Raw genomic sequence first — 23,779 nt, 5'->3', positions numbered from 1 at the left:
GCAAAATTGTGGTACAACATTTATTTATTTGTTTGTTTGTTTCTTTATTCAAATGAATTTAATTATATACCACATTTAAAGCAACAAACATTTACCAAAGGACTTCATGGTTCAGTGGGATGGCAAGTTACAAACAGCAGTAAAAGTAAGAGAAAAGTTATCACATGAAAGTCATTAGAAGCCCAAACCACCACCTATTTTGGACTGAAGAGAAAGAGAAAGGGCTTAAAAGACTCAGACTTGGAACCATGAAGGGAAAATGTTTACTGTTCAAACAAGTGGAGGGCGCACAAGACCCCGATCGCTCCTATTTTGTTTCGAGTTTGGAACATCTAGGAGAAACTGGTTGGATATTAGAAAGTAAGAAAACATGCAGAAAATCTAGAATATCAACAGAAAACATTAAAGATAACTTATTTTACAGATATTTACACTTCTTGGGCTATTTTAATTCTTTTTTCAATTTGCCCTCAGCTTTAGGGTGTTTGTTAGAGTAAATAATGTTAATGAGCACACACCTATTGTGTTTCCCCTTTAGTGTTTGCCTTCATCTTTAAGGTGTTTGTTAGGCTCTACCGTGTTAATGAGCACACACCTATTGTGTTTCAGCTGTAAAGTGGTCTATTCTGTTAACATAGAAACGAAAAAGTGCACCTACACGAATCATACATCTAGCTAATCATCTTGGTCTGGAAATATGTGCCATTACTGTTCTTGGTGTTTCTAGTTACCGTGGCAATATCATTCGTAAAAAAAATGCAGCTTCAATTTATTTGAAATAGAAACTTCATAAAAACTCTAAACAACTTATGAGACACTGAACTCTGAACATGTTGAAACCCTCATACCTTGTGCTGATGTTTTACAATACCACACACACACTCACACACGTGTGCACACATACACACATGCACGCACACACACACCTCAAACATTTTCATATTCACCTTCTTTCATGCATTTTGCTCCTGTAAAGGGTTTTAGTGTTTTTGCTTTTCTTCTAAATGACTGACGCGTCTTGCATGCGTGATGTAAAGAAACAATAGAGGACTACTTTATTCTGCAGCTCATAACCCTTCACAGATTGACAGATAATAGTTGCTGGTGTGTAAGCTTTGACCCACCTGGCTGCTAAAGAATGACAAACTGTCAAAACACCTGATTTCAAAAGAGCCATTCACCCTTTTTTCACCCTTTTTTTTTTAAAGTGGCGCCAGTGTTTTTGCAGGTGCGTATGGAAAGCAAAAACACATTTATGTTGATGCTAAATTATTTCACTTTCTGCACCAATTATTTCACTTAAATACTGTCAAAGAATTTACAACTGAAATCTTGAAATGTATGCAATGCAAGGTAAATTATACCTTTATTTAATGTACATACAGAATAATCTGTTTATACATTTGTCTCTAGATCTTTTTATCCATCTAAAGTCTTTTAATGAACTTTTGGTTTGTTTCATCATGAATCAGAACTAAATGTTTGTGTTATTCTGACGTGTTTGATTCATAACCAGGCTTTCGGGTTTCTATAAGACCAGGATTCTATTTCCTGGTATTAGTTTACAAGCATCGCCATGGGGACCGTGGTTTTACTCTCCCGTCAATCATGTGGTTTTAATCCAATTAACAAACCTCAAAGAATTCAGATGATGTTAAAGTCAAATTTGTAGGTCTCTCACACACTGATACACAGCATGTACGTTTCCTGATGGCAGGTTGTCAACAAACAAGATTCCTTCTCTTGGCCAGGTTTCCTACCACACTATTTATGCCACATTCCCAAGTTTTCCTATCCAGAGCAGCTTTTCAAAGGAAAAACCACCCTGGTCACGTAAGCCAACATCTTTGATTTCATAATGTGTTTAGATCACTTAACTTTATTAGAATTCTCATTTGTGCTATAATATGCTCCTAAAACTTATTTTTGGCTCAAACATGAAATAAATAAAAATATTGACTGCTTTTAGCACGAGGTGCCAAGTTTTTAATGGCAGGAGCCTTGCGCCAATCAGGAAGAACTACATAACCCAAACCCATAACCCAAAGGGTTGCTCGATCATCTTGTTTTTATTGATGCAGCTCAGAGGAGCATCCCAGACAGCAGGTCCTGATAAAACGCTGAGTAGGTTAACCCTTTAAATAAACCTCACCAAGAAATAACCCATGAAAACATTCCACTGTTGCATTTATTGATGTGGGGCTATGAGGGCTTTAGTTAAATTTAAGTTAATAATATTCATAATACATTAATTTTAATAATATTAAGGTAAAATAATGCATTGCAATAATGTTACGCCTTTTCCTCAAACTCCATATTTTTTTGAATTTTCTTGTTTTATTTGATTTTTTTCTTCTTAAGTTCATTTAATGCTTCTATGTGATGTACGGACTTAAGAAATGCTCTATCCATCGGTTGAGCAGGCAGGCAAAGGGGTGGGTTTAGAGAGACTTTGGCTGTGTCTCAATTCAGGGTCTGCATCCTTCGTCGGCCGGTTACGTCTCCAGAATAGTCTTAACAAACATGTAAGAAAATAACAGGAAGAGAAAAGACAGAGAAAAGAGGACAACGGGTTATTCCTTTCATGTTTTCGCAGAAAAAACTAAACTTAAAATATGAGATGTTATTGTACCTCCATGCCACAGACGCCGAATACTTTGCTCCAGTTATCATGTGGTCCATCTCCGCCCTAAGCTTAATAAAGTCCCTTGTTTTCTCTTTTGTCCGTAAAATACAAACTCCTGTTAAAATCAGGGGGAAAACGTAGCGGGAGAAGTGCGACACCGAGCGGCCGAACATACGAGCCGAGACCGCAATACAAGCACTTTTACTGTTACATTTCTAACTAAAATAACGTTCATGTATCACAAAAAGCCCTTAACCTAACAGTTCTCAAGTTTATACTGACATTTATATGTGCAATCCTCTCCGACAGCTCCCGCTTCACTGTCCGCCATTGTTTTTAAAGAGCAAGTAACGTCTAAATTAACTTTTTTTTGCTGATGAACTGCATAAATAAGTGTCTAATAGTGTTTTAAATGTGTGTATTCATTATTTTAGCATTTTGGTGCATTTTCTTTAAAAATTAAAAATTCTGCCTAAATACCACAGTATAGCGCCACCTTCAGCTTAAAACAGAGTTTGAGTCATTTTGAATACACTTTAGCCAATGGATAAAGAGTAAAATACTACGTAAACCAGTAGAGTACTACGTAGCAGCTCTGTGTCAAAGTTATAAAAGCAACGAGTGTCTCGGCCACACCTTGTGGCGAGTTGGGAGTTGGATTTGCAAGCGAGTGTAGGAGGTTAGCGGTAGTTCAGCATTAGCATATAGCATTAGTCTTTACCATAGATTTTAGTGTTATAAATACTTATTTAGTGTTAGCTTGGCTGTTGGATAGTGTAGTTTAGGAAAGTAGTTCGGGTTTAGTGCTCCATATCGTGTTAGTATGGTGTAGTGTAGTATGGTTGCGGTGGCTCTGTGGGGTTTTACTCCTTTCCGCTGGACTTAGAAATTAGGCGCCAGTGGTTGCGCGCAATCGGTGTCTGGAAAACATTCAGCTCCCGCCTGGTGCTGTAGTTTGCAACCAGCATTTTACCCGCGATTCTGCACGTCTCCGTTTGAAGAGGGAGGCTGTGCCCACCGTGGCTCTTCCGCGATTTAGATGCAGCCCACCGACTCTGCTCCCCCACCACGGCAGGTTCCAGTCTGAGGTGAGTAAGCTACAGTAAATAAAAGTTTTAGCATCTTCCAAAGACAATTCCCTTCCTAAATGCAAAGTCTGAGAGACGTGGTTCACTTCCTTTAGCTAGTCAGTCGGTAATTCTGCAACAGTGGCTCTAACTGACGCAGCACTTGTTGACAGACAGCATTACAGCGTGAAATCCAGCTTGTGACCCGGTTCTGTGAGGAATTCTGTTCAGGAGGTCGCATTTCAGGCTCTCCACATCATATGTGACTGACTTTTACATTATAACAACGATCACACACTAGGAATGTTATAAAGCGCCTATATAGGACAGTTTATTTTGTATATTATCTGACTTTATACACTCCAACAACAATGTGCTTCTATTTATTTTTTTTTCAGGCTAAATCTACCCAAGACACTGGCTGTCAGACTGATTTAGCTGCAAGAATGCACTTGTCCAGGCTGACGTGAAGCCTTACCCGTAGCAAAGGTGAATAATTTTTAATAATCTTCTATGTAAACATTTTATTATTACCTTCTAGTTTTAATTTGTTTTACAGATTATTGTTACATGTGATTTTATGCTCTTTAAAACATTTATAAATGTGCTGTTTCTTTGTTTTTACATAGCCAGCCAGAATGGCGTTCACAGCCGCAGTGTGTCTGGTGACCCACGGGGACCATGATGGAAATTCATCTTCCAGAAAGTCCCAGAGCAGCGGCCACACCCCCTGAAAAGACCAAGATGTGAGGTGTCTGCTGTTGATTCCAGCTTCCACCTCAGTGACAGTGCAAGCTCAGTGAACTGTTCAAGGTAAAAAAATTAAAACATTTCAGAATTTTTAAGATATTAACAATTAAATAAACGTATGTGTTTACATCATGACATCTTGAAGGAGGCTACTGATTCTGGCCGTGTGACATTTGGTGGTGACGTGTGAGCTGATGGTAAATAACTTTTACATTAAATATTTTGTTCTTTGCTATCAAAAGTAAATTAACTAATAACCTTCATTATTGCAGGACACTCAGCAAAACATGGACTCTACACCATGAGGCAGGCACACTTTCATACTCTATAAGAGCACATAAGGTGAGCAACACCACAGATTATTGTTATTATTGTACACTGTCCTGGATTTGTTTTCTTTCTGCATCTCATCATTAGCCTGGCTGATCACCTGATAACTCCTGTCATCTGGTTATGACAGCATGAGGATGTCCTCACACACCTGTAACCTATCAGCTCATCTGGCAGAATAGAGAGAGAAGAGACAACACCACATCTCCTGTTCCTGGAAAGCCTTCAGCCATCCTTCGATGACTGAGAACCTCCATCAGCTCTGTCTCCTGTCTGCCCACAATTATAAAAAATATTGTGTTTGACAAGTTTTTGTGCTGCCAAATATCTCATTTAGATTCCAGTTTTGATATTTTAATGGATATTTATAAATTACATTAATTGAATTACCACAATGTTGCATGTTTAACTAGCTCAATTGTGATTAATTAAATTAGCACCTCACTGTTAAAAGCTCGTTTTAGTTTCAAGCATGTTTAAGTATTTATGGACATGAACAAAAACAGGAAATATATAAATTGAGATTTATTTAATTAATATAACAAATAAGGGGGAAAGAGTCATTGAAAGGCACATTCTTCCGGAAGCTCCTGATCCTGACGACACCAGAGACCAGCTGCAGACACCAGAGGATCACCTACAACCAAGAAAGCAGTTGTTATCAGTAAATAAATAATGAAATCAGGGCAGTTTTAGTGGGCTGAACACATTACAGAATAATTTTCTCATGGGGTAGTTTCATAACTTTCTATGCAGCAGACTGTAACTTGAGCCCAGGGTTCCTGGAGAGCTGCTATCCAGCACGTTTCAGTGGTTTTCCTGCTTTATCAGGTTAGATTAGCTGTTAAGCAGCTCAGCTATTCTTTACTGATTAAAACCAGGTGTGTTGAAGCAGATAAATCTAAAACATGCTAAATACTAGCTCTCTAGGGCCGTGGAGATAATCTGATGCTATGGCTAACAGCTACTTACCATTCAGAGCTGGTTCTGTTGGGTCGGTTCCGCTAGTTTCAGGCAACTCACAAGCTCAAAACAATAAGGCTCAGGTCCGCTTGTCTCCTCCAAATGGACTTGGTCCCTTTCTTCTCGAGTGTCTGGGTAAGGAGGGGGAGAAACGTCCTCCACTTCTAATAACTGCTCAGAGTGAAGGGAGCTAGCATCGTCTAGTTAGCCATCGTCTTCGCCACTGCCGCGGCTCCGCCCTCTCGGTCCTCCAGGCAGCGCCTACTAATGTTGCAGTTTTTAAAATTGATACGTGGGTGGAGAAGGACTCTGAGGGGGGCATTACCACTACTTTAAAAGTTCTACCGTCCGGCCCGCAAGGCATCTTGGGAAATGTAAACCACTGAAGGATACACCGGACCCATCCTTCATTCAGGCGAAAAGAAGGCCGGATTCGTCGACCGCATTTGAAGGAGTCTTTGAATTGGGACAAGCCTAGTCGCGGCGCTGTGACGTAACCGGCTGACGAAGGATGCAGATCCTGAATTGAGACACAGCCAGTATAAACTTGAAAACTGTTAGGTTAAGGATTTTTTGTGATACATGAACGTTATTTTAGTTTGAAATGTTACAGTAAAAGTGCTTGTATTGCGGTCTCGGCTCGTATGTGCGGCCGCTCGGTGTTGCACTTCTCCCGCTACATTTCCCCCTGATTTTAATAGAAGTTTGTATTTTAGGGACAAAATAGAAAACCAGGGAATTTATTAAGCTTAGTTAAGTTTCGTTTGAGTTTAGTTGTTTCTGTGAAAATATGAAAGGAATAACCCGTTGTCCTCATCTATCTTTTCTCTTCCTGTTTCTTTTCTTACATGTTAGGACTATTCTGGAGAAAATGGCCATCCAGGGAAAGGTGACCCCCATCCAGTAAAAAAAAAGGGATAATTTAAAGAAAAAATATAAAGTATGTAGATGTGTGTGGAAAAATATAACATGCATACATGCTGAATCTAAAAAGGTTAAACAGGTTTGTAGTTATTTGTGTAAACTGACTTTTTTTTTTTTAATCTAGGATTGCAAGTATCCAGGGTCAGGAGAGGGGGTTAGTGGGAAGCCCACTGCTGCTACTTGGCCCTGGTTTGACCTCATGGATGAGGTACTAGGACAGAGACCCTCAACCAGTCCGCCTGTCCTAATTGCCTCTATCCGTGAGGACACTCCAGGGCCAAGTACAGCAGTGGAGGAAAGGGAGGAGAGTGAGGATGAAGATGCTCAGCCAGGAGGAAGTCAGCCAGGTGGAAGAAAAAGGAGAAGGTGACAGCGATGACCAGCTTCTGGAGCTGATCAGGGAGGACTTGAAGCTGCAGAGGGAGGCAGAGCAGCAGAGGGCACAGGAGAGAAGGGAGAATTTTGGCAGGCTTTTTAGTTTGCTCGAAAAAATGATTAATAAAGATTAAACGTATATATAATAAAAATATCTATATAAAATCAGTCCCGTATTAACCTGTTGAATTTTATTTTTGTTTACAAATGTGAATTGTTTATTACAGGGTATCCGCTGGGTCTTGAAAAGCCTTAGGACGTACTAACTGCTACAGATGTCAGTCAGAGGGGCCATCCACCATACAGTGTTGAAGGAGACACAAACACATCCTTTCCAAAACAAAGGAGTTATGTACCTCTATCTGTCCTTGACCCAAGTCTGAATAGTCCAATGCCACCAATTCTGTTGTGTTGCTCCATTGCATCATCCCGCCCATCACACCAATAGGAGCTCTGTGGTTGGCAAGACACAAGACTGTTTGGACTGTGTTTAGCCGATTTCAGTTTTTGGTTTTTAATCATCTGAATTAATTGTAATAGAAAGAATGAAGGGAAATTTAAATAGATTAGTGTCTAGATGGTTTGTTTACCTGCTTGTTGGTCCAACATCCAGTTGTCAGACATTTAGGTAAAATGCTGAAAAGGGATGGAAGCATGGCTTTACACACATGATGGAAAAATACGAGACAGAGAAATCAGGTTTCCTACAAAAACAAGAAAGTTAATATTTGGACTCGAGGCCGTTAGATCAGTTTGCTCTGATGTGGGGAAGCGATCTGTGATAAGAGCTATTTGTGGTCAGAGAATGTTGCTGCTCTGCATTTCCATGACAACGATGTCAGCAGGTGATTGATGAATGGGTAAACACACCAGTCAGTATGTCTGCGCCTTCCAGCTGAAGCCTTCTAATGACGTAAAAGGATTCATTATCTTTAATAGAAATATAGTTTTTGCTTTGTGTGTGTGTGTGTGTGTGTGTGTGTAGTTTTCTGTCAGATTCTGTTGTCAACAGTCAGAGCTTTAGAACTTTTTTAGCCATTTGTATGTTTGGGACATGTACTTCATGCATATACGTAGTAAAAGTGTTTATTGAAAATGTAAAAATCTACGTTTACATGTATTTGAACCTTTTTAACTTCGATACAAAGAAAGAAATTACTTTTTATTATTAGCATTCTTGGCTCAGTTTTGGCAATAAGGATTATAAGATGTTGGTGTGGGGGTTGGAGGATCTAGGACAAGCTGGAGGGACTATTTGTTTCTTGGCTGGACTTATGCCCTGAGGAGCTGGCCCAAGTGGCTGGGGAGAGGAAAGTCTGGACCTCACAGCTTAGGCTCTGCCCCCGTGAGCCGACTCTGGATAAGTTGAGGAGGATTTAAATGTCATAAATTGTAGAATAATAATGTACAAATGATGTACCTCATTTATAACCAGGGGTGAATCTGGTGAATGAAACCCTACATCACCCATATGTATGGAGTGTCCATGCACACCTGTACACCACATATCTGTGCCACTAATTATAAATTCTTTAAAAAAAAAAAAATTTTTTTTTACCGTGTCCTGTCTGGCTGTGAAGCAAACAGAATTGATGTCTTAATGCTGATAACAAGCTTTACAGATTTACTCTCAGGTGGAGCATCAAAGCGTCTGCTTTTAATGTCACGCCTGATACTTAAAACTTTATTGTTATTGTTTTTTTGAATGTTTGTAATTCCGACCAGACACGGAGACAGAGGTGAAAGAGAAACGAAGGGGGGGGTCCACAAAAGCAATCAATGATGAACAAGAGTGCTTCTAGACCTGCAGAAGGAGAAAAAAAAGGGACACAATACATCAGGAGCAAGTTATCACCATGTCAACTTGATGAATAAATATAAAATCAACATTGTTTAACTGAACAATCACAATAATAAATCACAGTGCATTAAGTGCCAACCACAGCCTTAAGACCTGTGTTGAACGTGCCCAAGTCCATACTTATGAGAGCACCATGTGAGCACCTGTGTGTGTACACGCACTTGTTTATGTAAGGTTTCTCTATAGGAGCGTCCAACAGAGAGTGTGAGGGACCACAGACCTGCACCCTAACGATGCGTAGGAGATGGAAGCAGCTCCAAGTCCCACAGATCCAGGAGCTGCCCCAGAGTGGAATCAGAGGGACCCCAGGGAGACCGCGACCAGAAAAGCCCCTGCCCCCCCTCGAGAGGGGCAGAGGATCGCCCCGGGGGGCCACAACCAGCAGCCGGCAGAGTCCCAGGAGATATCGGCGCCAAGCCCACAGGCCCGCCCGCAGCCTCCCACCCCCAAGCCGGCCGAGCCCAGAACCCAGCGACCCAGGACCGACCCAACAGAGCCCAGGGACCCGGATCCCATTAATCAGGCAGACACTAAAAAGCTTAAACCCCCTGACCCGGGAGCCACGAACAATCAGGCAGACCAAGGCACCGCACTCCACACCAGGTGTAGCAGGGAGGGGGAGACGAAGATCTATATCATCAAAAGTCCCAGGAGAAGGGAGGAGTCAAAGGCCCCACCTGACATATACAGTCATACACAAACACAGTCACACACTCCCTCCCTCATGCTCACACATGCACATGCACCCAAAGACTTACAAAAATGCACGCCGGACACCCACTCATGCTCCCCATACACACCCTATTCACTCTGGTCCCGGTACTGCTGCATAAAGGGAACAACCATCACCAGTTCCCAGAGTTCGACCCTTTCTGCTGGGGTGCTGATGAGCAGGCTCCCCCACCCAATGCTGAGCAAAGCGACCCACCAACCCAGACGGCAAGATCCCCCTCCTCACTTCTGAAGTCACACCCCCTCTGACAGGCACAATCCCTTACGCCTATTTAGTTATGAGACCCGCTTCTGTCCAGTTACACCACCTTTTGACATTTTAGTTTTCTTGTAAAATAAATCTGAAGTAAAATTCAAGTGGTGCTTTAATGTGCTCTAGAAATAAAGAGTAAAGCACAATCTTACTTAAAATAGAGCTTAAATGTGAAGAGAATTTAGTTCATTTACTGATCAAAAAGGATTACGAACATGTTTTAATTTGTCCAACTAATTTACTTTAAACTGTTCCACTTAAAAAATAAGACATCCTGGATAAAATTGCAACTTTGAGAATAATCTGCAACCATCAAAAGAGAAACACAAAATGGAAAGTATTATTTAAAAGTAAACTATTTTTATTCGTCAGACATTATTCTTTTGCATTATTTATTCTTGGCTGATAAAAACAAGCTTTCCAATGTTTAAGACTACAGATCAACGTCCTCCAAGCGTAAACTCATCTGTCCTCTTCTCCGTTCCCGTTCATTAGCCGTGAGTGAGGCTGCCGCTGCGCCACAGCCGTTACCATGGCAGCGCCTTTCCCGCTGCCATCCTCAGAGATGTAGAATTTGAGGTCACATTCCGGGGCGAGGAATGCCACAGCATCCTCGAGTTTATGCCTAAAACTGGAAAAAAGAAAAAAAAAAGATGCAAGAGAGGAATTGAGGTTTGTGGAGGTCCAATGTGGCTCCAGAGAAACTTTCAAATTAAAAACTCAAGGATTTGACATGTCAGGCGCTTCCCAAAATATACTAGGCCCCATTTTAGTCCCGACTCCTGAAGCCACTTGGTGCCAAATTCTCCAACAGCTGGATTTAAAATAGTGTGAAATCCCTGCAGAAAGTTTCAGGATTTATGGATCAAATGACTCCAATAGGAGCATCTTACTTGGGATGCTTCTTGTACACTGTGCCATCCACTCCCACAGCAGTCTTCAGGTTGTCCTTGGCTTTGTTGAGACGAATCCGGTTGGCGATGGCTGCCAGGGCTGCAGCACAGAGGTGTGCCGATCGAGAGGAGATGGTGTCACAGACCAAACTCACCACACGAGCATCATCCTCACTACATCGCACCTTCAGTAGGTCCTGAATCGTATCGATGACTTCCTGGTCCACTCTAGCCCTAGACCAAAGAAATGACATTAAAACCGAAGTTTTGTCTAAACGGCGCCATGTTTAAGACTTACCCTTCAATAAAAGACATGTGCTTTGTCTCAAACGTGTGTTTAGTATCCAGACGGACAGTCACTTTTCCTTCGAACAGCAAGTTGTTGTTTGTCAGCTCCACCAACACCAGACGGACGATTTCTCCTAAATACATGCCGCTGATCATCTTCTCAAATCTACAGGACACAATCAGAGCAAAGAAACCTTCAACAGATTCGACTCTGCTGCCCTCTAGAGGCCCAGCACCTGCTCCTGGATTTTTAAGGTTTCAGCTACTGATGGCAGCAGCTTCAACAGCGATTCAGTCCTGTCGAGTTGAGACTGGGCTTACATGTGGACTCCAGGGTTGATGGACGTCTCGTCCACCTCTTTGTCAAAGTCCGTCAGGATGTCATCAAGGGCGCCTGGGTCACTGAGGGGGCTTTTGTCCCCAAAGCCACCCCACTCAGTGTTGATGCACATCTGGCCTTCGGTTTCCTCACAGCGCTTTACGTTCTTCATGTCCTCCATGTAGCAGGCGTTGGTTCCCGTTCCTGCAGAGGAAGAAGTGTACATTTGAAGATCCAAACTACATAAACCCAAACATCAGAGATTGCATGTTGTGGCGATTCTGCGAACAAGGTTTGGAACACCAACACAATCACGAAACGCTCACCCTGGTTCCACACCCATCAGAACTCAAAACCCGCATTGCTGAAGGAAACGAGGGGGCGCTAAACACCAGTCACTGTTTTCTAGGTCCAAATGTCTCGTTCGACTTCAGATGGTGTTTTGCTTTTTGGGACTCTGGTAGTTTGTCCTAAAGTTGAAGTGGAAGCAGCCGGCTGTTTCTCCTGATACCGAGCGGAGGACCTCACCAGCGGTGATCCTCTCGTTTTAAATGACTGTTGCTTGTGAAGCTCTTCGGTCAGCTCACGCGCCCCGTTTTAATGGATCATATAAATAAAACTGTACACAGCATGGTGTTCTGCTAAACACACAAGTGTGTTATAAGGAAGGACGAAGGAAGTGCGGTGGAACCAGGCGGTCCGATAGTTGTCTGCGGTCCGAAACAGATAAATAGTCTAATTATATACATTTTTTAATCTCCATAATATATTTGTAGCAACACTATTAGAAAGTTAAGAGGCATGAAGAATGTTTCACAGCTAAAACATTTACCAGATTCGCTCCAACAGCTTTGATTGTGAAGTCGGGCGAAACGCATCAGATTTGACCAAAGCAGTTTTTAACTGGTTTCTCAACCCGTCTCCGTTAGAAGCTCGTGCATGACGGCCTGTTTGGCTTTTTCAGTGTTCAAAGCTTTACCGTCAGTGCAGGAGAGGCAGGTTTCCGCCTGGAGAGGCGAGCGATCCATCACAGGAACCCACAGAGACAAAGTGTTCATGACAGGTTATTTAGAACCATTAATCAGGCTAATATCGTTCAGTCTGCAGGAGGAAACCAGAGACGATTTTTACCTTTAAATCCAGAATTGTGTTACGTTCAGGTAGAAACACCTTCATTTATACAACACCTTGCAGGCGTGAGGCAAGTGCTGCAAATTAAACTGATAACAGAACTAAAACAAATAAAGACGGAATAAAATCAGAAAAGATCAGAAACGTCTAACCCGCAGAGTTAAAAGACAGACTCTTCAGCCCCGTTTCAACGGATAAGGTTTGAGTATTCAATTCCGGGCCTGGAGGTCCGGTATCCAGCATGTTTGTTTTAACACACCTGATTTCAATCAGCAGGTGATTAACAGGCTTCTGCAGAGCCTGATGAGCTGCAGCACAGGTGAATCAAGTGTGCTGAATCAGAAACCACTAAAACGTGCCGGATACCGGACCTCCAGGACTGGAGCTTCGGTCCTGCTACAGAGGACTCCCCGTCCCCTCTTGTCCTCCACCAAGCCCTAGGAGCCACAGGAGGCAACTGGCTCCCAGAGCGGAGCACCCGAGCTGCAACACTCCAGATGGACTGGAGCCGACCCATTCAGAGCCTTAAATAGCATTAAGGTTTAAAACAAACTCGAAACATCCGAAGAGCAGCCAGAATTGGCGTCACGCATTCAGATTTTCTCTTGCCTTCAAAACAAAAATCTTGTCAGCATTCTGAACAAGCTGCAGGAAAGCTACACCAGTTACACCTTTCTTAGTGGCCTAGTGGTAGAGTGTCCGCCCTGAGACTGGGAGATCAGGGTTCGATTCCTGGTTGGGTCGTACCAAAGACTGAAAAAATAGGAGACCCAATGCCTCCCTGCTTGACACTCAGTATTAAGGGGTTGGATTGGGGGGGTTAAACCACCAAATGGTTCCCGAGCGCAGCTTGTCTGCAGCTCACTGCTCCCCCAGGTGATGGGTCAAATGCGGAGAACAAATTTCGCACACACACCTGTGTGTGTGACAACTAATGGGACTTTAACTTTAAAGAGTTAAAAACTGACCAATGATCATGCCGATCTCGCAGTCCGGGTCCTCGTGCTCCTGCTGGTTGCAGCTCATCATGGTGGCCACCGTATCGTTCACCATGACAACCGAGCTGATGTCGTAGTCCTGAAGGGAAAGCAGACGAGACTGAAGTGAATGCCTGACGTTTACACGAGATGCTAGAGGCGTTTCATGGACCGACCCCTCTTTTGTGAATGGCGTCCTTCAGTAACTGCACCACATCCTTTCCCTCCACCCCTGAGCAGCTGAAGCCTTTAGTCCAGCGGATCAGAATGCTCTGTGCACACATGGGTCAAAGGTTAAATCTTCAGTATATTTCAGGTGTGTGTGTGTGTGTGTAAAAGACCTTATCGATTTCTGTCTGTTCACAGGGGAAGGAGAATGTGAAGCCCAGAGGAAGCTTCTGTTCCTTCAGCTTCTGAGATTCCAGGAACTCACCGAGGCACTTGGCGAGGTGGTCGAACAGCTGGAGAGAAATTTGGTTTAGTCGTTTACAACTTTTATGATGAAAGAAGGTTTAACATTTAGATTTAGATCTGCCTGCAGTGTTAACGTCTTCCTGATGGTTTTTGCATTTTTGGTTTGAAAATTCAGATAATTGTTACAAGTGCAAGAACCCTTGCTCAGTGTGTGTGCGCGTGTGTGTGTGCGCGTGTGTGCGCGCGCGTGCGTCTCTGCAGGAAAATTTAAGTTCCTTTTCATGCCAAACATTTGTCACTACAGGTTTCAGACCCATCCACGTGCATTTCCCACTTTTTGGAACATTCCAGAATTTTTCCCATATGCTCCTCACTCTGCTGGACCCTTTCCCCTATAAATGGTGTCTTACTTCATGTCCGGTTCCCTGCATGATTTCCTGCGGGATGGCGCAGATCTGACTGTCCACCTTCAGAATTTTCTTATCCTCAACTCTGATGTGAAGCACCCGGAAGTTTGTTCCGCCAAGATCCAACGCCAGGAAGTCTCCTCTCTCTGTCAGGAGGAACAAACAGCAGATCTGAAGGTTAGTGACTTGGATACAAGAGCACTCTTGTTATAGATTTGTCTAAAACGTCTGACTTTGATGCTTGAATATTGCTCCTCAGAGTTTGTCCTTTAGCTGAATGTATGAAGACAAAACTTCTTATAACCAGTTTGTTCAAATCAGAAGCCCAAGTGTACAATGATTTGCCAACGCTTTCATTTGAACCATTAGCATCCAAAAATATTCAAACCTCTGAATAAGGAGATGCTGCAATCTGGTGAACAATGAATTTACCTCCTTAAAAAAAACTGAATTTTTCCTCGTGCGTTCTTGGCTTATGAATCGATCAAATTGCTAAATATATCAAGTATGGTTTCATTTTGAGCAAACATCCCAAACCAGACCGCTTTAAAATGGAAGTTACCCTTCAAAATAAAAGCAGGGTGAAGATACTCCCGACCATCACCTCAGGAGGTTTTAAAGGTGAATCATTTGTGAATATGCAGCGACGACCCCGACAGGAACAAAGATTAGTGATCAGTTCCTCCTTCCGGGGGAAGTCAGACCTTCACCCTGCATTTGCGTCAGTGAGACGCTTCCATGTTTTCAGTCAGAATCTGCTAAATGTTTAGTTTAAAATGTTAAAAGGCAGCTTTATGTATTAAGATTCAAAATGCACATCGGAACATTTCAGTTTACATTTGGCCGTGTAAATCCTCAGCTTAGGGGGATGAATGTGACAAATGTATAACATTAAAATACATTTACCCCAAATCTCAGGTTTTACTGCTATTTTGTGCATTTTGTACGTAAGGGGGCAAAAATCTAGTTTGTAAACATAAGAATGTAGATTTTAAGTCTAAAAGATGCAGGATGAGCTTAAAAGAATCCTCCTGGCAAGACGTGTTAACTCCTAGGAGCCATTTAACGGATAAAACTTTTGATTTTGGGAATTTCTGCAGCGAGACGCATCTGCCGGACGCTTCCTGGAGGATCTGAGTGGTAGCAACACTCCTACCTACCCGACCCGTCCGGCTTCGCCCTCACAAAGGTTGGCAGCATCTTGACAGCCGCCTTCTGATGTTTCTTTTTATCCAGACCGTTATCCATTTCTTTAGTGAACCGAGACGAGATCTCCCTCAGCTTCTTCATAGAGAGCATGAAAGGCTTCAGGGTCTCCTCCACCTGCAGAGTCAAACACATACATGAAACCCAGCAGAGATTTAGACCTTCAGGCTTAGAAACCCCTCAGAGCTCCACTCAGGAGGAGGTAGATGTTGCATTTGGCCACCAGATGGCAGCATTCCTTTAAGAACTCGCGAGTTGCAAACACTAATTCCGTTTTCTCAGAACTTATTAAATCCAGGAGTTTTTGTTCCGAGCTCATTAACAGGAGGTTCCTCTGACCTGTAGATGGTCAACAGCAGCTTCTCATCTCCTAAAACCAGCAACTGGCACACTGTTGCACCAGAGTCAGCCAAGGTCGTGGTGACATGGAGAAAATGTTACAGAACACAAATCAAAGACTGCACTTGGCCATTCTAGACTTATCTGAGTATTTTACATTTTATTATAGATTTTAAGTGAGTGGTGCGGTTTAAAAAGATAAGATTTAGACTTCTAGGTTCAGTAAAGGATGCAGGGAAAGGAACCTGCAGCCATGTTTTAGTCAGACTAGTTAACAGGTTAAGGCAGAAAAAGCATCAACTAGCTGACTAGTGAGTGTTTTGAGCTTAATTGATTAGCTATAGACAATGTAAATAATAAATATTTTAACTAGTAAAGTTACCGTCTAAAAGACCCACACTCATATGACCCCTATCAGAGTAAGGACACACACACGCACGTTAGGTCTTGCTCAAGGATACAACAGCAGCATTCTTTGCTGGAATCAACCAGACAACCCTCTGACAACCTGAGCTACTGCAGCTTCTAAAGTGCTCTTTAGCTCTAGAAGCACCACTGAGCTCTTTGGGTTTAATAGTGGGACCATAATTGGACCAGCTATTAAACGCAACTAAAGGGGCTCAAATGAAGGCCACTTGTTTGATTTCTTCACAACGATTTGTTTCTTTTGCCAAACATCTCCAATAAACCAAAAAAGTCCTTCGGGTTAAAATGACCCGGACGACTGAACCTTCATCAGCATGAATGGAGAATATTTTTGAGCTTTAAACATACGTCTAGTGAGGTCACAAAAGAATAATCTCAGCGTCTAGAGAGAATTTTGAGCTTAAGCGTCGTTGAAAGCCAACAACCAGGAGGTCACATTTCTATCCACTGCACCAGTTTACATTTTACATCTCATTTCTAATCATTCTGATTGAAACCCAAAATAAGACCGAGAAATAACTGAAATTCACAACTTACAGAAGGAAAAGTAAGCCTAGGTCCAGGCCTCGGAGCCAGGCGTTCTTTAGGTCTATAAAAGTGACAGAAGAGCGTTTCTGTAGCAGATCTTCTCAGACATTGGGGACAAAACGTGTCAGGAAAATGGTCATGGAGCGAGGACCAGAGCACAGGCAGGAGACAGGTGGATGAAAAATGGAAGGGCATGATGAATAAACCCAAACAAAAACCAAACAAAGGAAAGTTATGGGGACTAAGTGACCAACCTGACAAACAAACGCAAATAAAGAGCCGACAGCAAGCAGGTGAAGACCAGAGAGGTGATTACTAACGTGGGTCAGGTGGGAAGATTAGTGAGTGAGACCAGGTGAGAGGGGAGCCACAAAAACCCTCAAAAAGAGTAAAAACAAGGAAACGACGAGCTTTGATAGGAAGTCTGGTAACGGATGGGGAGCGCTCAGGGCCTAGAGAGGAGGAGGGAGATTTAGTACGGTGACGAGATGTTGCTCACACAGTAGGTGGTGGTGAGCACCTCTAGATGTTAGCAATCTGTCATTAAAGCCAGGGAGGAAGAAGAAGACAAACTACTCAGCAGACAAACAGAATCTCTTAAATCTGCTTCTGTTCACAGATTCAGCAGCAGGAACGGGAATTTACATCGACTCACAAATCCTGCAGCAATTCTGCATGATTCCTTTTAGAAATCTGTAAAAGTGATGCAATGAGATGTTTGTGTAATGTGGGTCACGTTTCTTTTTCTAAGCTTCCTGTCCTGTAAAGCTCCGTGCCAGTTGAATAGAGCGCCACTCAGCATCGACTACTAGTGTTGGACATCTGCTTCTGCACAGATGTCGGTCACTGAGCGCGCATGCAGGTTTGCAGAAGTACACATGCACAGTTTTCTCTCTCTTGTGAAACAGCGTGTTTTAGCTCTGTTGGTCGGCTGGAGAGGAACGAGAGGTGTTGCTTCCAGCTGTAACAGTGCTGTAAAGTAGTGAGCGACTTGAGGTGTGTTACATTTGTCAGCCTCTACACCAGGGGTGTCAAACATGCGGCCCGCAGGCCGGATCCGGCCCACAAACAGGTTAAATCCGGCCCGCGAGATGGTTGTGTAAACTTTATTTTCATACTTTACAATGTAGAGTGAAAATAAATTTGTCTTTGTGAGCAAGTTTTCTCTGTAACGAGTATAAATGAAACCAAGCTGCGCTCAAGGCTCACACAAGAACTTGAATCACATCCTGAAGTTGGCCACCACTCAGGATGTGACTTCTGATAGTGATGTGCTGGTGAAAGCTAAAAGATGTAAAGTAAAATGAGTCAAATATACTTTAAGTGCTGCATGAAACTGATCTTGCCATGTGATCTGTAAGCTCTTTGAATCACTAAGGAATGCTTTTTTTATTGATTGATTTTTTTATTTATTTTTTTCATATTTTCAAGTACACTTCAGGTGTTGTACTTGTACTACACTGTCCCCAGGCTCCAGCCTTGTTTTATATTGATTGTATTAAAACAAGGAAAACAATCTGAAGTTTTTTTTTTATTTACCGGTCCGGCCCACTTGGGACTAGATTTCCCTCAGTGTGGCCCCTGAGCTAAAATGAGTTTGACACCCCTGCTCTAGATGGTGTCTTCTGTGAAAAAGTCATTTTTGACACTGCTTGCACAAAATGTTCATTGATTGTGAAGCCGTAATCCAGATTGGTGTGAAAATGAACAGCATCTTTGCTGAACTGAGTCATTTTCTCCCAAACATCCTAGAAGTCGAGCTTATTTGTTTTTTATTTTAGTTCCTGATGTCTGGCGGCTCCATCCTGAGAACTCGGGGTTTTAAATTCCAGGTTTAAACGTGTGTATGATATTCATACAATCACACTTATTAATTTTTTGCCGCATCTTAAACTCTTGAAAAGCTTCAACACATCGTACACGGGACAAAGGTTGGAGGAAATAAAGGAAAGGTGGACGAGTAAATGTTAATGATGTCATAAACACAAAAGCTGATGACAAAAATCAGAGACAGGAAGAGTAAAAATCTCCACACGAACAGATAAATCTGGCTATGTTGTGCTCAAGAATAAAACTTTTCCTAAGATCCAGGATCCGATCCGGGGTGGTGAACGTACTCTGCTCCTGTTGTTTTTCCAGAGACGTGCTTGCTCGTGTCTCACGTCTGATAAGTGGAAGTGAAATTACAGCTGAACTCCCGTGCAAATCAGTGAAAAACTTCCCTGAAATGTTCATTCCCGCAACATGACCTTGGTCTCTCGACTGAAGCATAACAGAATCACTTCTTGTTTATTTTTGCTGCAACACAAAAGGACAAATGTTTGAAATGACCTGCTAGATGTTAAGATCTTTGTGATTCATGCTTGTTTTGTCTTTTTACTGCTTTGTTTTTTTAAAGAAAACCCTGAACGCGTTTCGTTTTATTTCTGTAACTACATAAAAGTCAGTTCAAACACTAATTATAGCCGATGAATTATAAAAATGTCATTTCACTTTAGACATTTAAAACAAATGTAAGGAAATTTGCACAACTGATTTGGGGAATTTTTCTCATTAGCAGACAGCAATTCAGTTGTAATGATCAATTATTTTTGCACAGTGAGTTTCTGGAATAAAAATATTCTGTATATTATTTTATTAGAAACTAGTTTAAGGGGGTTTTCAGCCATTTTTAAATGTTTCCATGCAAAATTTACAAATATCATGTCAACTAGTTTCAGATGTTTTGAGGTAGGTTTGAGGCTCTTATTGTGAAGGAATGAAAGAAGTTTTCAGAGTTCCCAGAACTCTCGAGTACCATAATAACAGAATAAAGTCAGGTTCTGAAGAACAAGGTTCGCCTCCTCTGGAGGCTTTCTCTCTTTTTATTTATTTATTTATTTAATTTATTTATTGATTTTGTCTCAGTGGCACTAATTGGATCTCCCAAATGACTGGATTGATGAGCTAATGGCTAGGGCGACTGCAGCCAAGATCAAAGCTACCAGATTTTTTTTCAGTGTTGTATTAATTTAAACTAGTTTTATTTAAAAATGATCTTTTTCACAGAAACACTTTAAAACATGTACATTACCAACTTTTAGCATGCTAACGTGCTATGGCTAAACAAGAAAGTGGTTATTAGCATAGCACGGCTAACACATTAGTTATGCAGTGTTAATTGTGGTGATTATTTCTTACCTTATCGGATATATCAGACGGGATCTCAGCCTTCAGTTTTCTTTTCTTGCTCATTTTGGGTTTTATTTGACTCAAATTTGCTGTTTTTGATGTTTATCTGGAAAAAAAAATCAAAGTTGACAAAAATGACTAAATCTGACTTTTTTGTTTACATAGTGAATATAATTCAAGTCTTTTGTCGAATAGTTGTAAACGGTTAGTCTCACTAGTTAACACAGGTCTTTCAAAAAAAATTTGCATATTGTGATGAAGTTCATTATTGTCTGTAATGTACTGATAAATATAATAATAATAATGCATTGAACTTATATAGCGCTTTTCTAGACACCCAAAGACGCTTTCACACACTCTCACATTCACACACTGCTAGTGATGGTAAGCTACTTGTAGCCACAGCCACCCTGGGGAGGTCTGACAGAGGCGAGGCTGCCATTTGGCGCCATCGGCCCCTCTCACCACCACCAACACAGGCAAGTTGGGTGAAGTGTCTTGCCCAAGGACACAACAGCAGGATACCCCTGGCGGGAGCTGGTATTCGAACCCATGACCCTCCGATCATGAGGCAATCCGCTCTACCACCTGAGCTACTGCTGCCCCAAAATATTAGACTTTCATATATATATTAGAGTCATTCTACACGACTGAAGTAGTTCAAGCCTTTTATTGTTTCTAATATTGATGATTTTGGCGTACAGCTCATGAAAACCAAAATTCCTATCTAAAAAAATTAGCATATTTCATCTGACCAATGAAAGAAAAGTGTTTTAATACAAAAAAATGTCAACCTTCTAATAATTATGTTCAGTTATGCACTCAATACTTGGTCGGGAATCCTTTTGCAGAAATGACTGCTTCAGTGTGGCGTGGCATGGAGGCAATCAGCTTGTGGCACTGCTGAGGTGTTATGGAGGCCCAGGATGCTTCGATAGCGGCCTTAAGCTCATCCAGAGTGTTGGGTCTTGCGTCTCTCAACTTTCTCTTCACAATATCCCACACATTCTCTACGGGGTTCAGGTCAGGAGAGTTGGCAGGCCAATTGAGCACAGTAATACCATGGTCAGTAAACCATTTACCAGTGGTTTTGGCACTGTGAGCAGGTGCCAGGTCGTGCTGAAAAATGAAATCTTCATCTCCATAAAGCTTTTCAGCAGATGGAAGCATGAAGTGCTCCAACATCTCCTGATAGCTAGCTGCATCGACCCTGCCCTTGATAAAACACTCCGGTACCATAGTGAGAGAATGGCCCTGTATAAGTATGCAGACGACATGACATTTGAAGACTTTCACCTAGGGCTGAATATCTCAAAAACTAAAGAAATGTGCTGTGGGGCAGCCAGTGAGGCAGGCACATCCCTGATCGAACCCCTCAGCATACAGGGTCAGCCTGAGGAGCAGGTTCAGTCATTCCGGTATCTGGGAACAGAAATTGATGGCCACCTGTCCTTTGCAAATCACAGCAACGGTGTCTACAAGAAAGCGCTGCAAAGACTCCACCTGCTAAGGAAGCTAAGAGCACTCAATGTGAACAAGGACATCCCAACAATTGTATATAAATCACTGATTGAATCCATTCTAACGTTCAATATTACAGCTCGGTATAACTTTCTTACAGTTAAAAACAAAACAACTCTCTTGTATTGTTAAATTAGGCAGCAAAATTACAGGTTCACCTCAGATCCCACTTCCTGTTCTTCACGAGCGAGCAGCGCACAGGACGGCTACCCTGATCAGTGCAGACTCAACCCATCCATGAACCCACATTTTCAGTTACTTCCGTCAGGAAGGAGGTTCAGGGTTCCACTGGCCAAGAAAGGTGTCTATAAGAAATCATTTGTTCCCACCGCAATTACAATTTTGAATTCTTAGTTTTATTTTTTTACGACGATAACATTCTAATACCCTTTAATTGTCTTTTTATGTATTTGTGTGAATGCGATATGAATTGTATTGTAAGGTGAGCTATGTCAAAGGTGAATTTCTGCCTCAAATCGAGGTGGACAATAAAGTTTATCTATCTATCTATCTATCTATCTATCTATCTATCTATCTATCTATCTATCTAAAGAACTACAATGAGTCAGATAGAACTACAATGAGTCAGCTGACTTAGAATCCGCCCACAAACGGCTACACAAACCTGTTTTGTCTTACATATATTATGGTAAGTCATTTGATCATTTAACCCTGATAATAAGACTTTGTTGTACTTTGTTGAGCCCAATAATTAATGCCTACTGGCACTTAATTGGTATAGTTAACTTGTTAAATGACGCCAGGATCTACTAGTTAGGTCTTGGATCACCCAGCTAGTTACGCAAAAGGGGCTCTACTTGGCCAAAAGGTAGTGTACTAACTACTCACTGGTCAAGTGTGGCTGTGAATGACAGCATCAAGGTTCAGGGGCTTAGAATAAATACACAAATGGTTTGTAATACCCGTGGTAACAAACTGGATGGTTGACTGGATATATTTAAATGTGCCCTTACTGTTTTAATTTAAATTAAACAAGTTAAACAAGTTTTCCCCTCACCTGCCACAGGAAGCAGCTGCTCAGGCTGTGAGAATGTCGACTCAGGTTTCAGACCCAGTTAGAGACTGATTACAGTTAGAGACCGAGAGGATGAGGACAGTGCTCCGACAGACGGGATCTAACTTCCTTGACGAATAAAGAATGAGTTGAGAGCCAAGTTAACTCCCACTCCTTCACACATCATCATGTTGCAACAGGATCAACGAGACGCGCGCACCGGCACACGCGTTATACGCGCGGCGCCACGCACGCAAACAGATGGCTTCATTTCAACAAACCGAAACCAGAAACCAGGTCTGAGGCTGGAGAGGAAGCACCCGGCGGGGTGCCCTGGGTGGAAAGGGAAAGAGTCCGAGATGGAGCGGAGTGTCGCAGGCGGCAGGTAAATCTGCGCGTAAAGGCGCGTGAGGAGGAAGCAGGTTCTGATGTAACATCACACGTTTTAAAACCAAGAACTTTGAACATTACAAGAACATCTTACCGCTGGGTTTTAGTATGTTTCATGTGCAGTTTTTATTTTATTTTACTTGTCTTTACAGCTAATTTTATGGTCTGTTTTCCTGTGAGAGATCACGTCTGCACCCAGTTTCTGCGTTTTTTCTTGTGCTGCAAATTCTACCCCAGAGCTGCAGCCTTGCAGTATTATATAAATGAAGCATTCAGAATTAGCATCAGGATTAGTACCTTCATCAGAAGAATCAGGATTAGTACCTTCATCCAGGGGCGGAGCTAAGGGTGGGCCTGTACCCACCCAGGCCCACCCAGTTTGACAGGGTGCCCACCCACCAGGGGCAGGGCCAGGCAGTAGCTTGGTGATGCTATAGCAGCATCCATCCATTCCCGCCACCCAGTGAGGTTCATAATTTTTTTTTCTCAGAAGCATCCTCCTGCCCTGGACTTCTCACAGCTGAACCGGGCATCTCCCAGAGTCTGCAGATGACATTATTGATATTTTCAGCGGTGTAAACTGAGAAAGGACTGGGTGTGAGGGGGAAACAGACGTGCAGCACGCAGCGGACACGCAAGGACCTTTCATCTGATGCTTTTCCTCGCACACGTTAATCCGGTAAAGGAAACTAATCGTTTCATCCGTGTATCTTGTCGGGTCTGCTTTAGTCCTCTAAGGCCATTTTATTTGGTTCTGTTAATTTTATTGCTGTTGTTATCTGGACCTGGGGTTCGGGTGGGAGATTCTGGAGGTGATGAGTCAGCCCGAACTGCGTTGGCGCGTCGCTGTCCGCGGTCCTGAATGAGACAGAG

The 23,779-nt window shown here is 42.3% G+C and overlaps 1 protein-coding gene and 1 long non-coding RNA gene across 4 annotated transcripts; one reads left to right on the top strand and one right to left on the bottom strand.

The window, feature by feature from the left end:
* Positions 1 to 4,401: 4,401 nt before the first annotated feature.
* LOC139072304 (uncharacterized) lies at positions 4,402 to 4,945 on the top strand. Its single transcript, XR_011521843.1, has 2 exons — positions 4,402 to 4,506; positions 4,861 to 4,945. It is a non-coding gene; the product is annotated as an uncharacterized lncRNA (long non-coding RNA).
* Positions 4,946 to 10,219: 5,274 nt separating this feature from the next.
* Positions 10,220 to 22,662, bottom strand: LOC107384332 (hexokinase-4). Of its 3 annotated transcripts, XM_054748922.2 has the most exons (12): positions 22,520 to 22,662; positions 21,660 to 21,806; positions 19,990 to 20,086; positions 15,471 to 15,633; positions 14,314 to 14,456; positions 13,831 to 13,950; positions 13,666 to 13,761; positions 13,481 to 13,589; positions 11,384 to 11,585; positions 11,073 to 11,228; positions 10,775 to 11,008; positions 10,220 to 10,512 (listed from the first exon to the last, which is right to left on the bottom strand). In XM_054748922.2, the coding sequence occupies exons 3-12, from the start codon at positions 20,041 to 20,043 to the stop codon at positions 10,344 to 10,346; spliced, it is 1,446 nt and encodes a 481-aa protein (XP_054604897.2). In that variant the 5' UTR covers positions 20,044 to 20,086; positions 21,660 to 21,806; positions 22,520 to 22,662; the 3' UTR covers positions 10,220 to 10,343. The 3 variants fall into 3 exon arrangements, with proteins under 3 accessions (XP_054604897.2, XP_015813036.3, XP_015813034.3); XM_015957550.3 differs by lacking the exon at positions 21,660 to 21,806 and having other exon boundaries at positions 22,520 to 22,646; XM_015957548.3 differs by lacking the exons at positions 19,990 to 20,086; positions 21,660 to 21,806; positions 22,520 to 22,662 and adding an exon at positions 16,819 to 17,232.
* Positions 22,663 to 23,779: the final 1,117 nt, after the last annotated feature.

This window comes from Nothobranchius furzeri, chromosome 10, assembly GCF_043380555.1.
Source record: "Nothobranchius furzeri strain GRZ-AD chromosome 10, NfurGRZ-RIMD1, whole genome shotgun sequence".
NCBI classification, from domain to species: Eukaryota; Metazoa; Chordata; class Actinopteri; order Cyprinodontiformes; family Nothobranchiidae; genus Nothobranchius; species Nothobranchius furzeri.
This window is presented reverse-complemented; position numbering and strand designations above follow the sequence as displayed.

Bases quoted from the DNA above. Each gene is read 5' to 3' on its own strand.
- LOC107384332 (XM_015957548.3), bottom strand. From the start codon at position 17,004: ATGCCCTTCCATTTTTCATCCACCTGTCTCCTGCCTGTGCTCTGGTCC. The intron at 13,951-14,313 runs GTAAGACACCAT...ATTTCTCTCCAG, and splicing joins TGCAGGGAACCGGACATGAA to CTGTTCGACCACCTCGCCAA. The intron at 13,590-13,665 runs GTCGGTCCATGA...CTTTCCCTTCAG, and splicing joins ACGCCATTCACAAAAGAGGG to GACTACGACATCAGCTCGGT.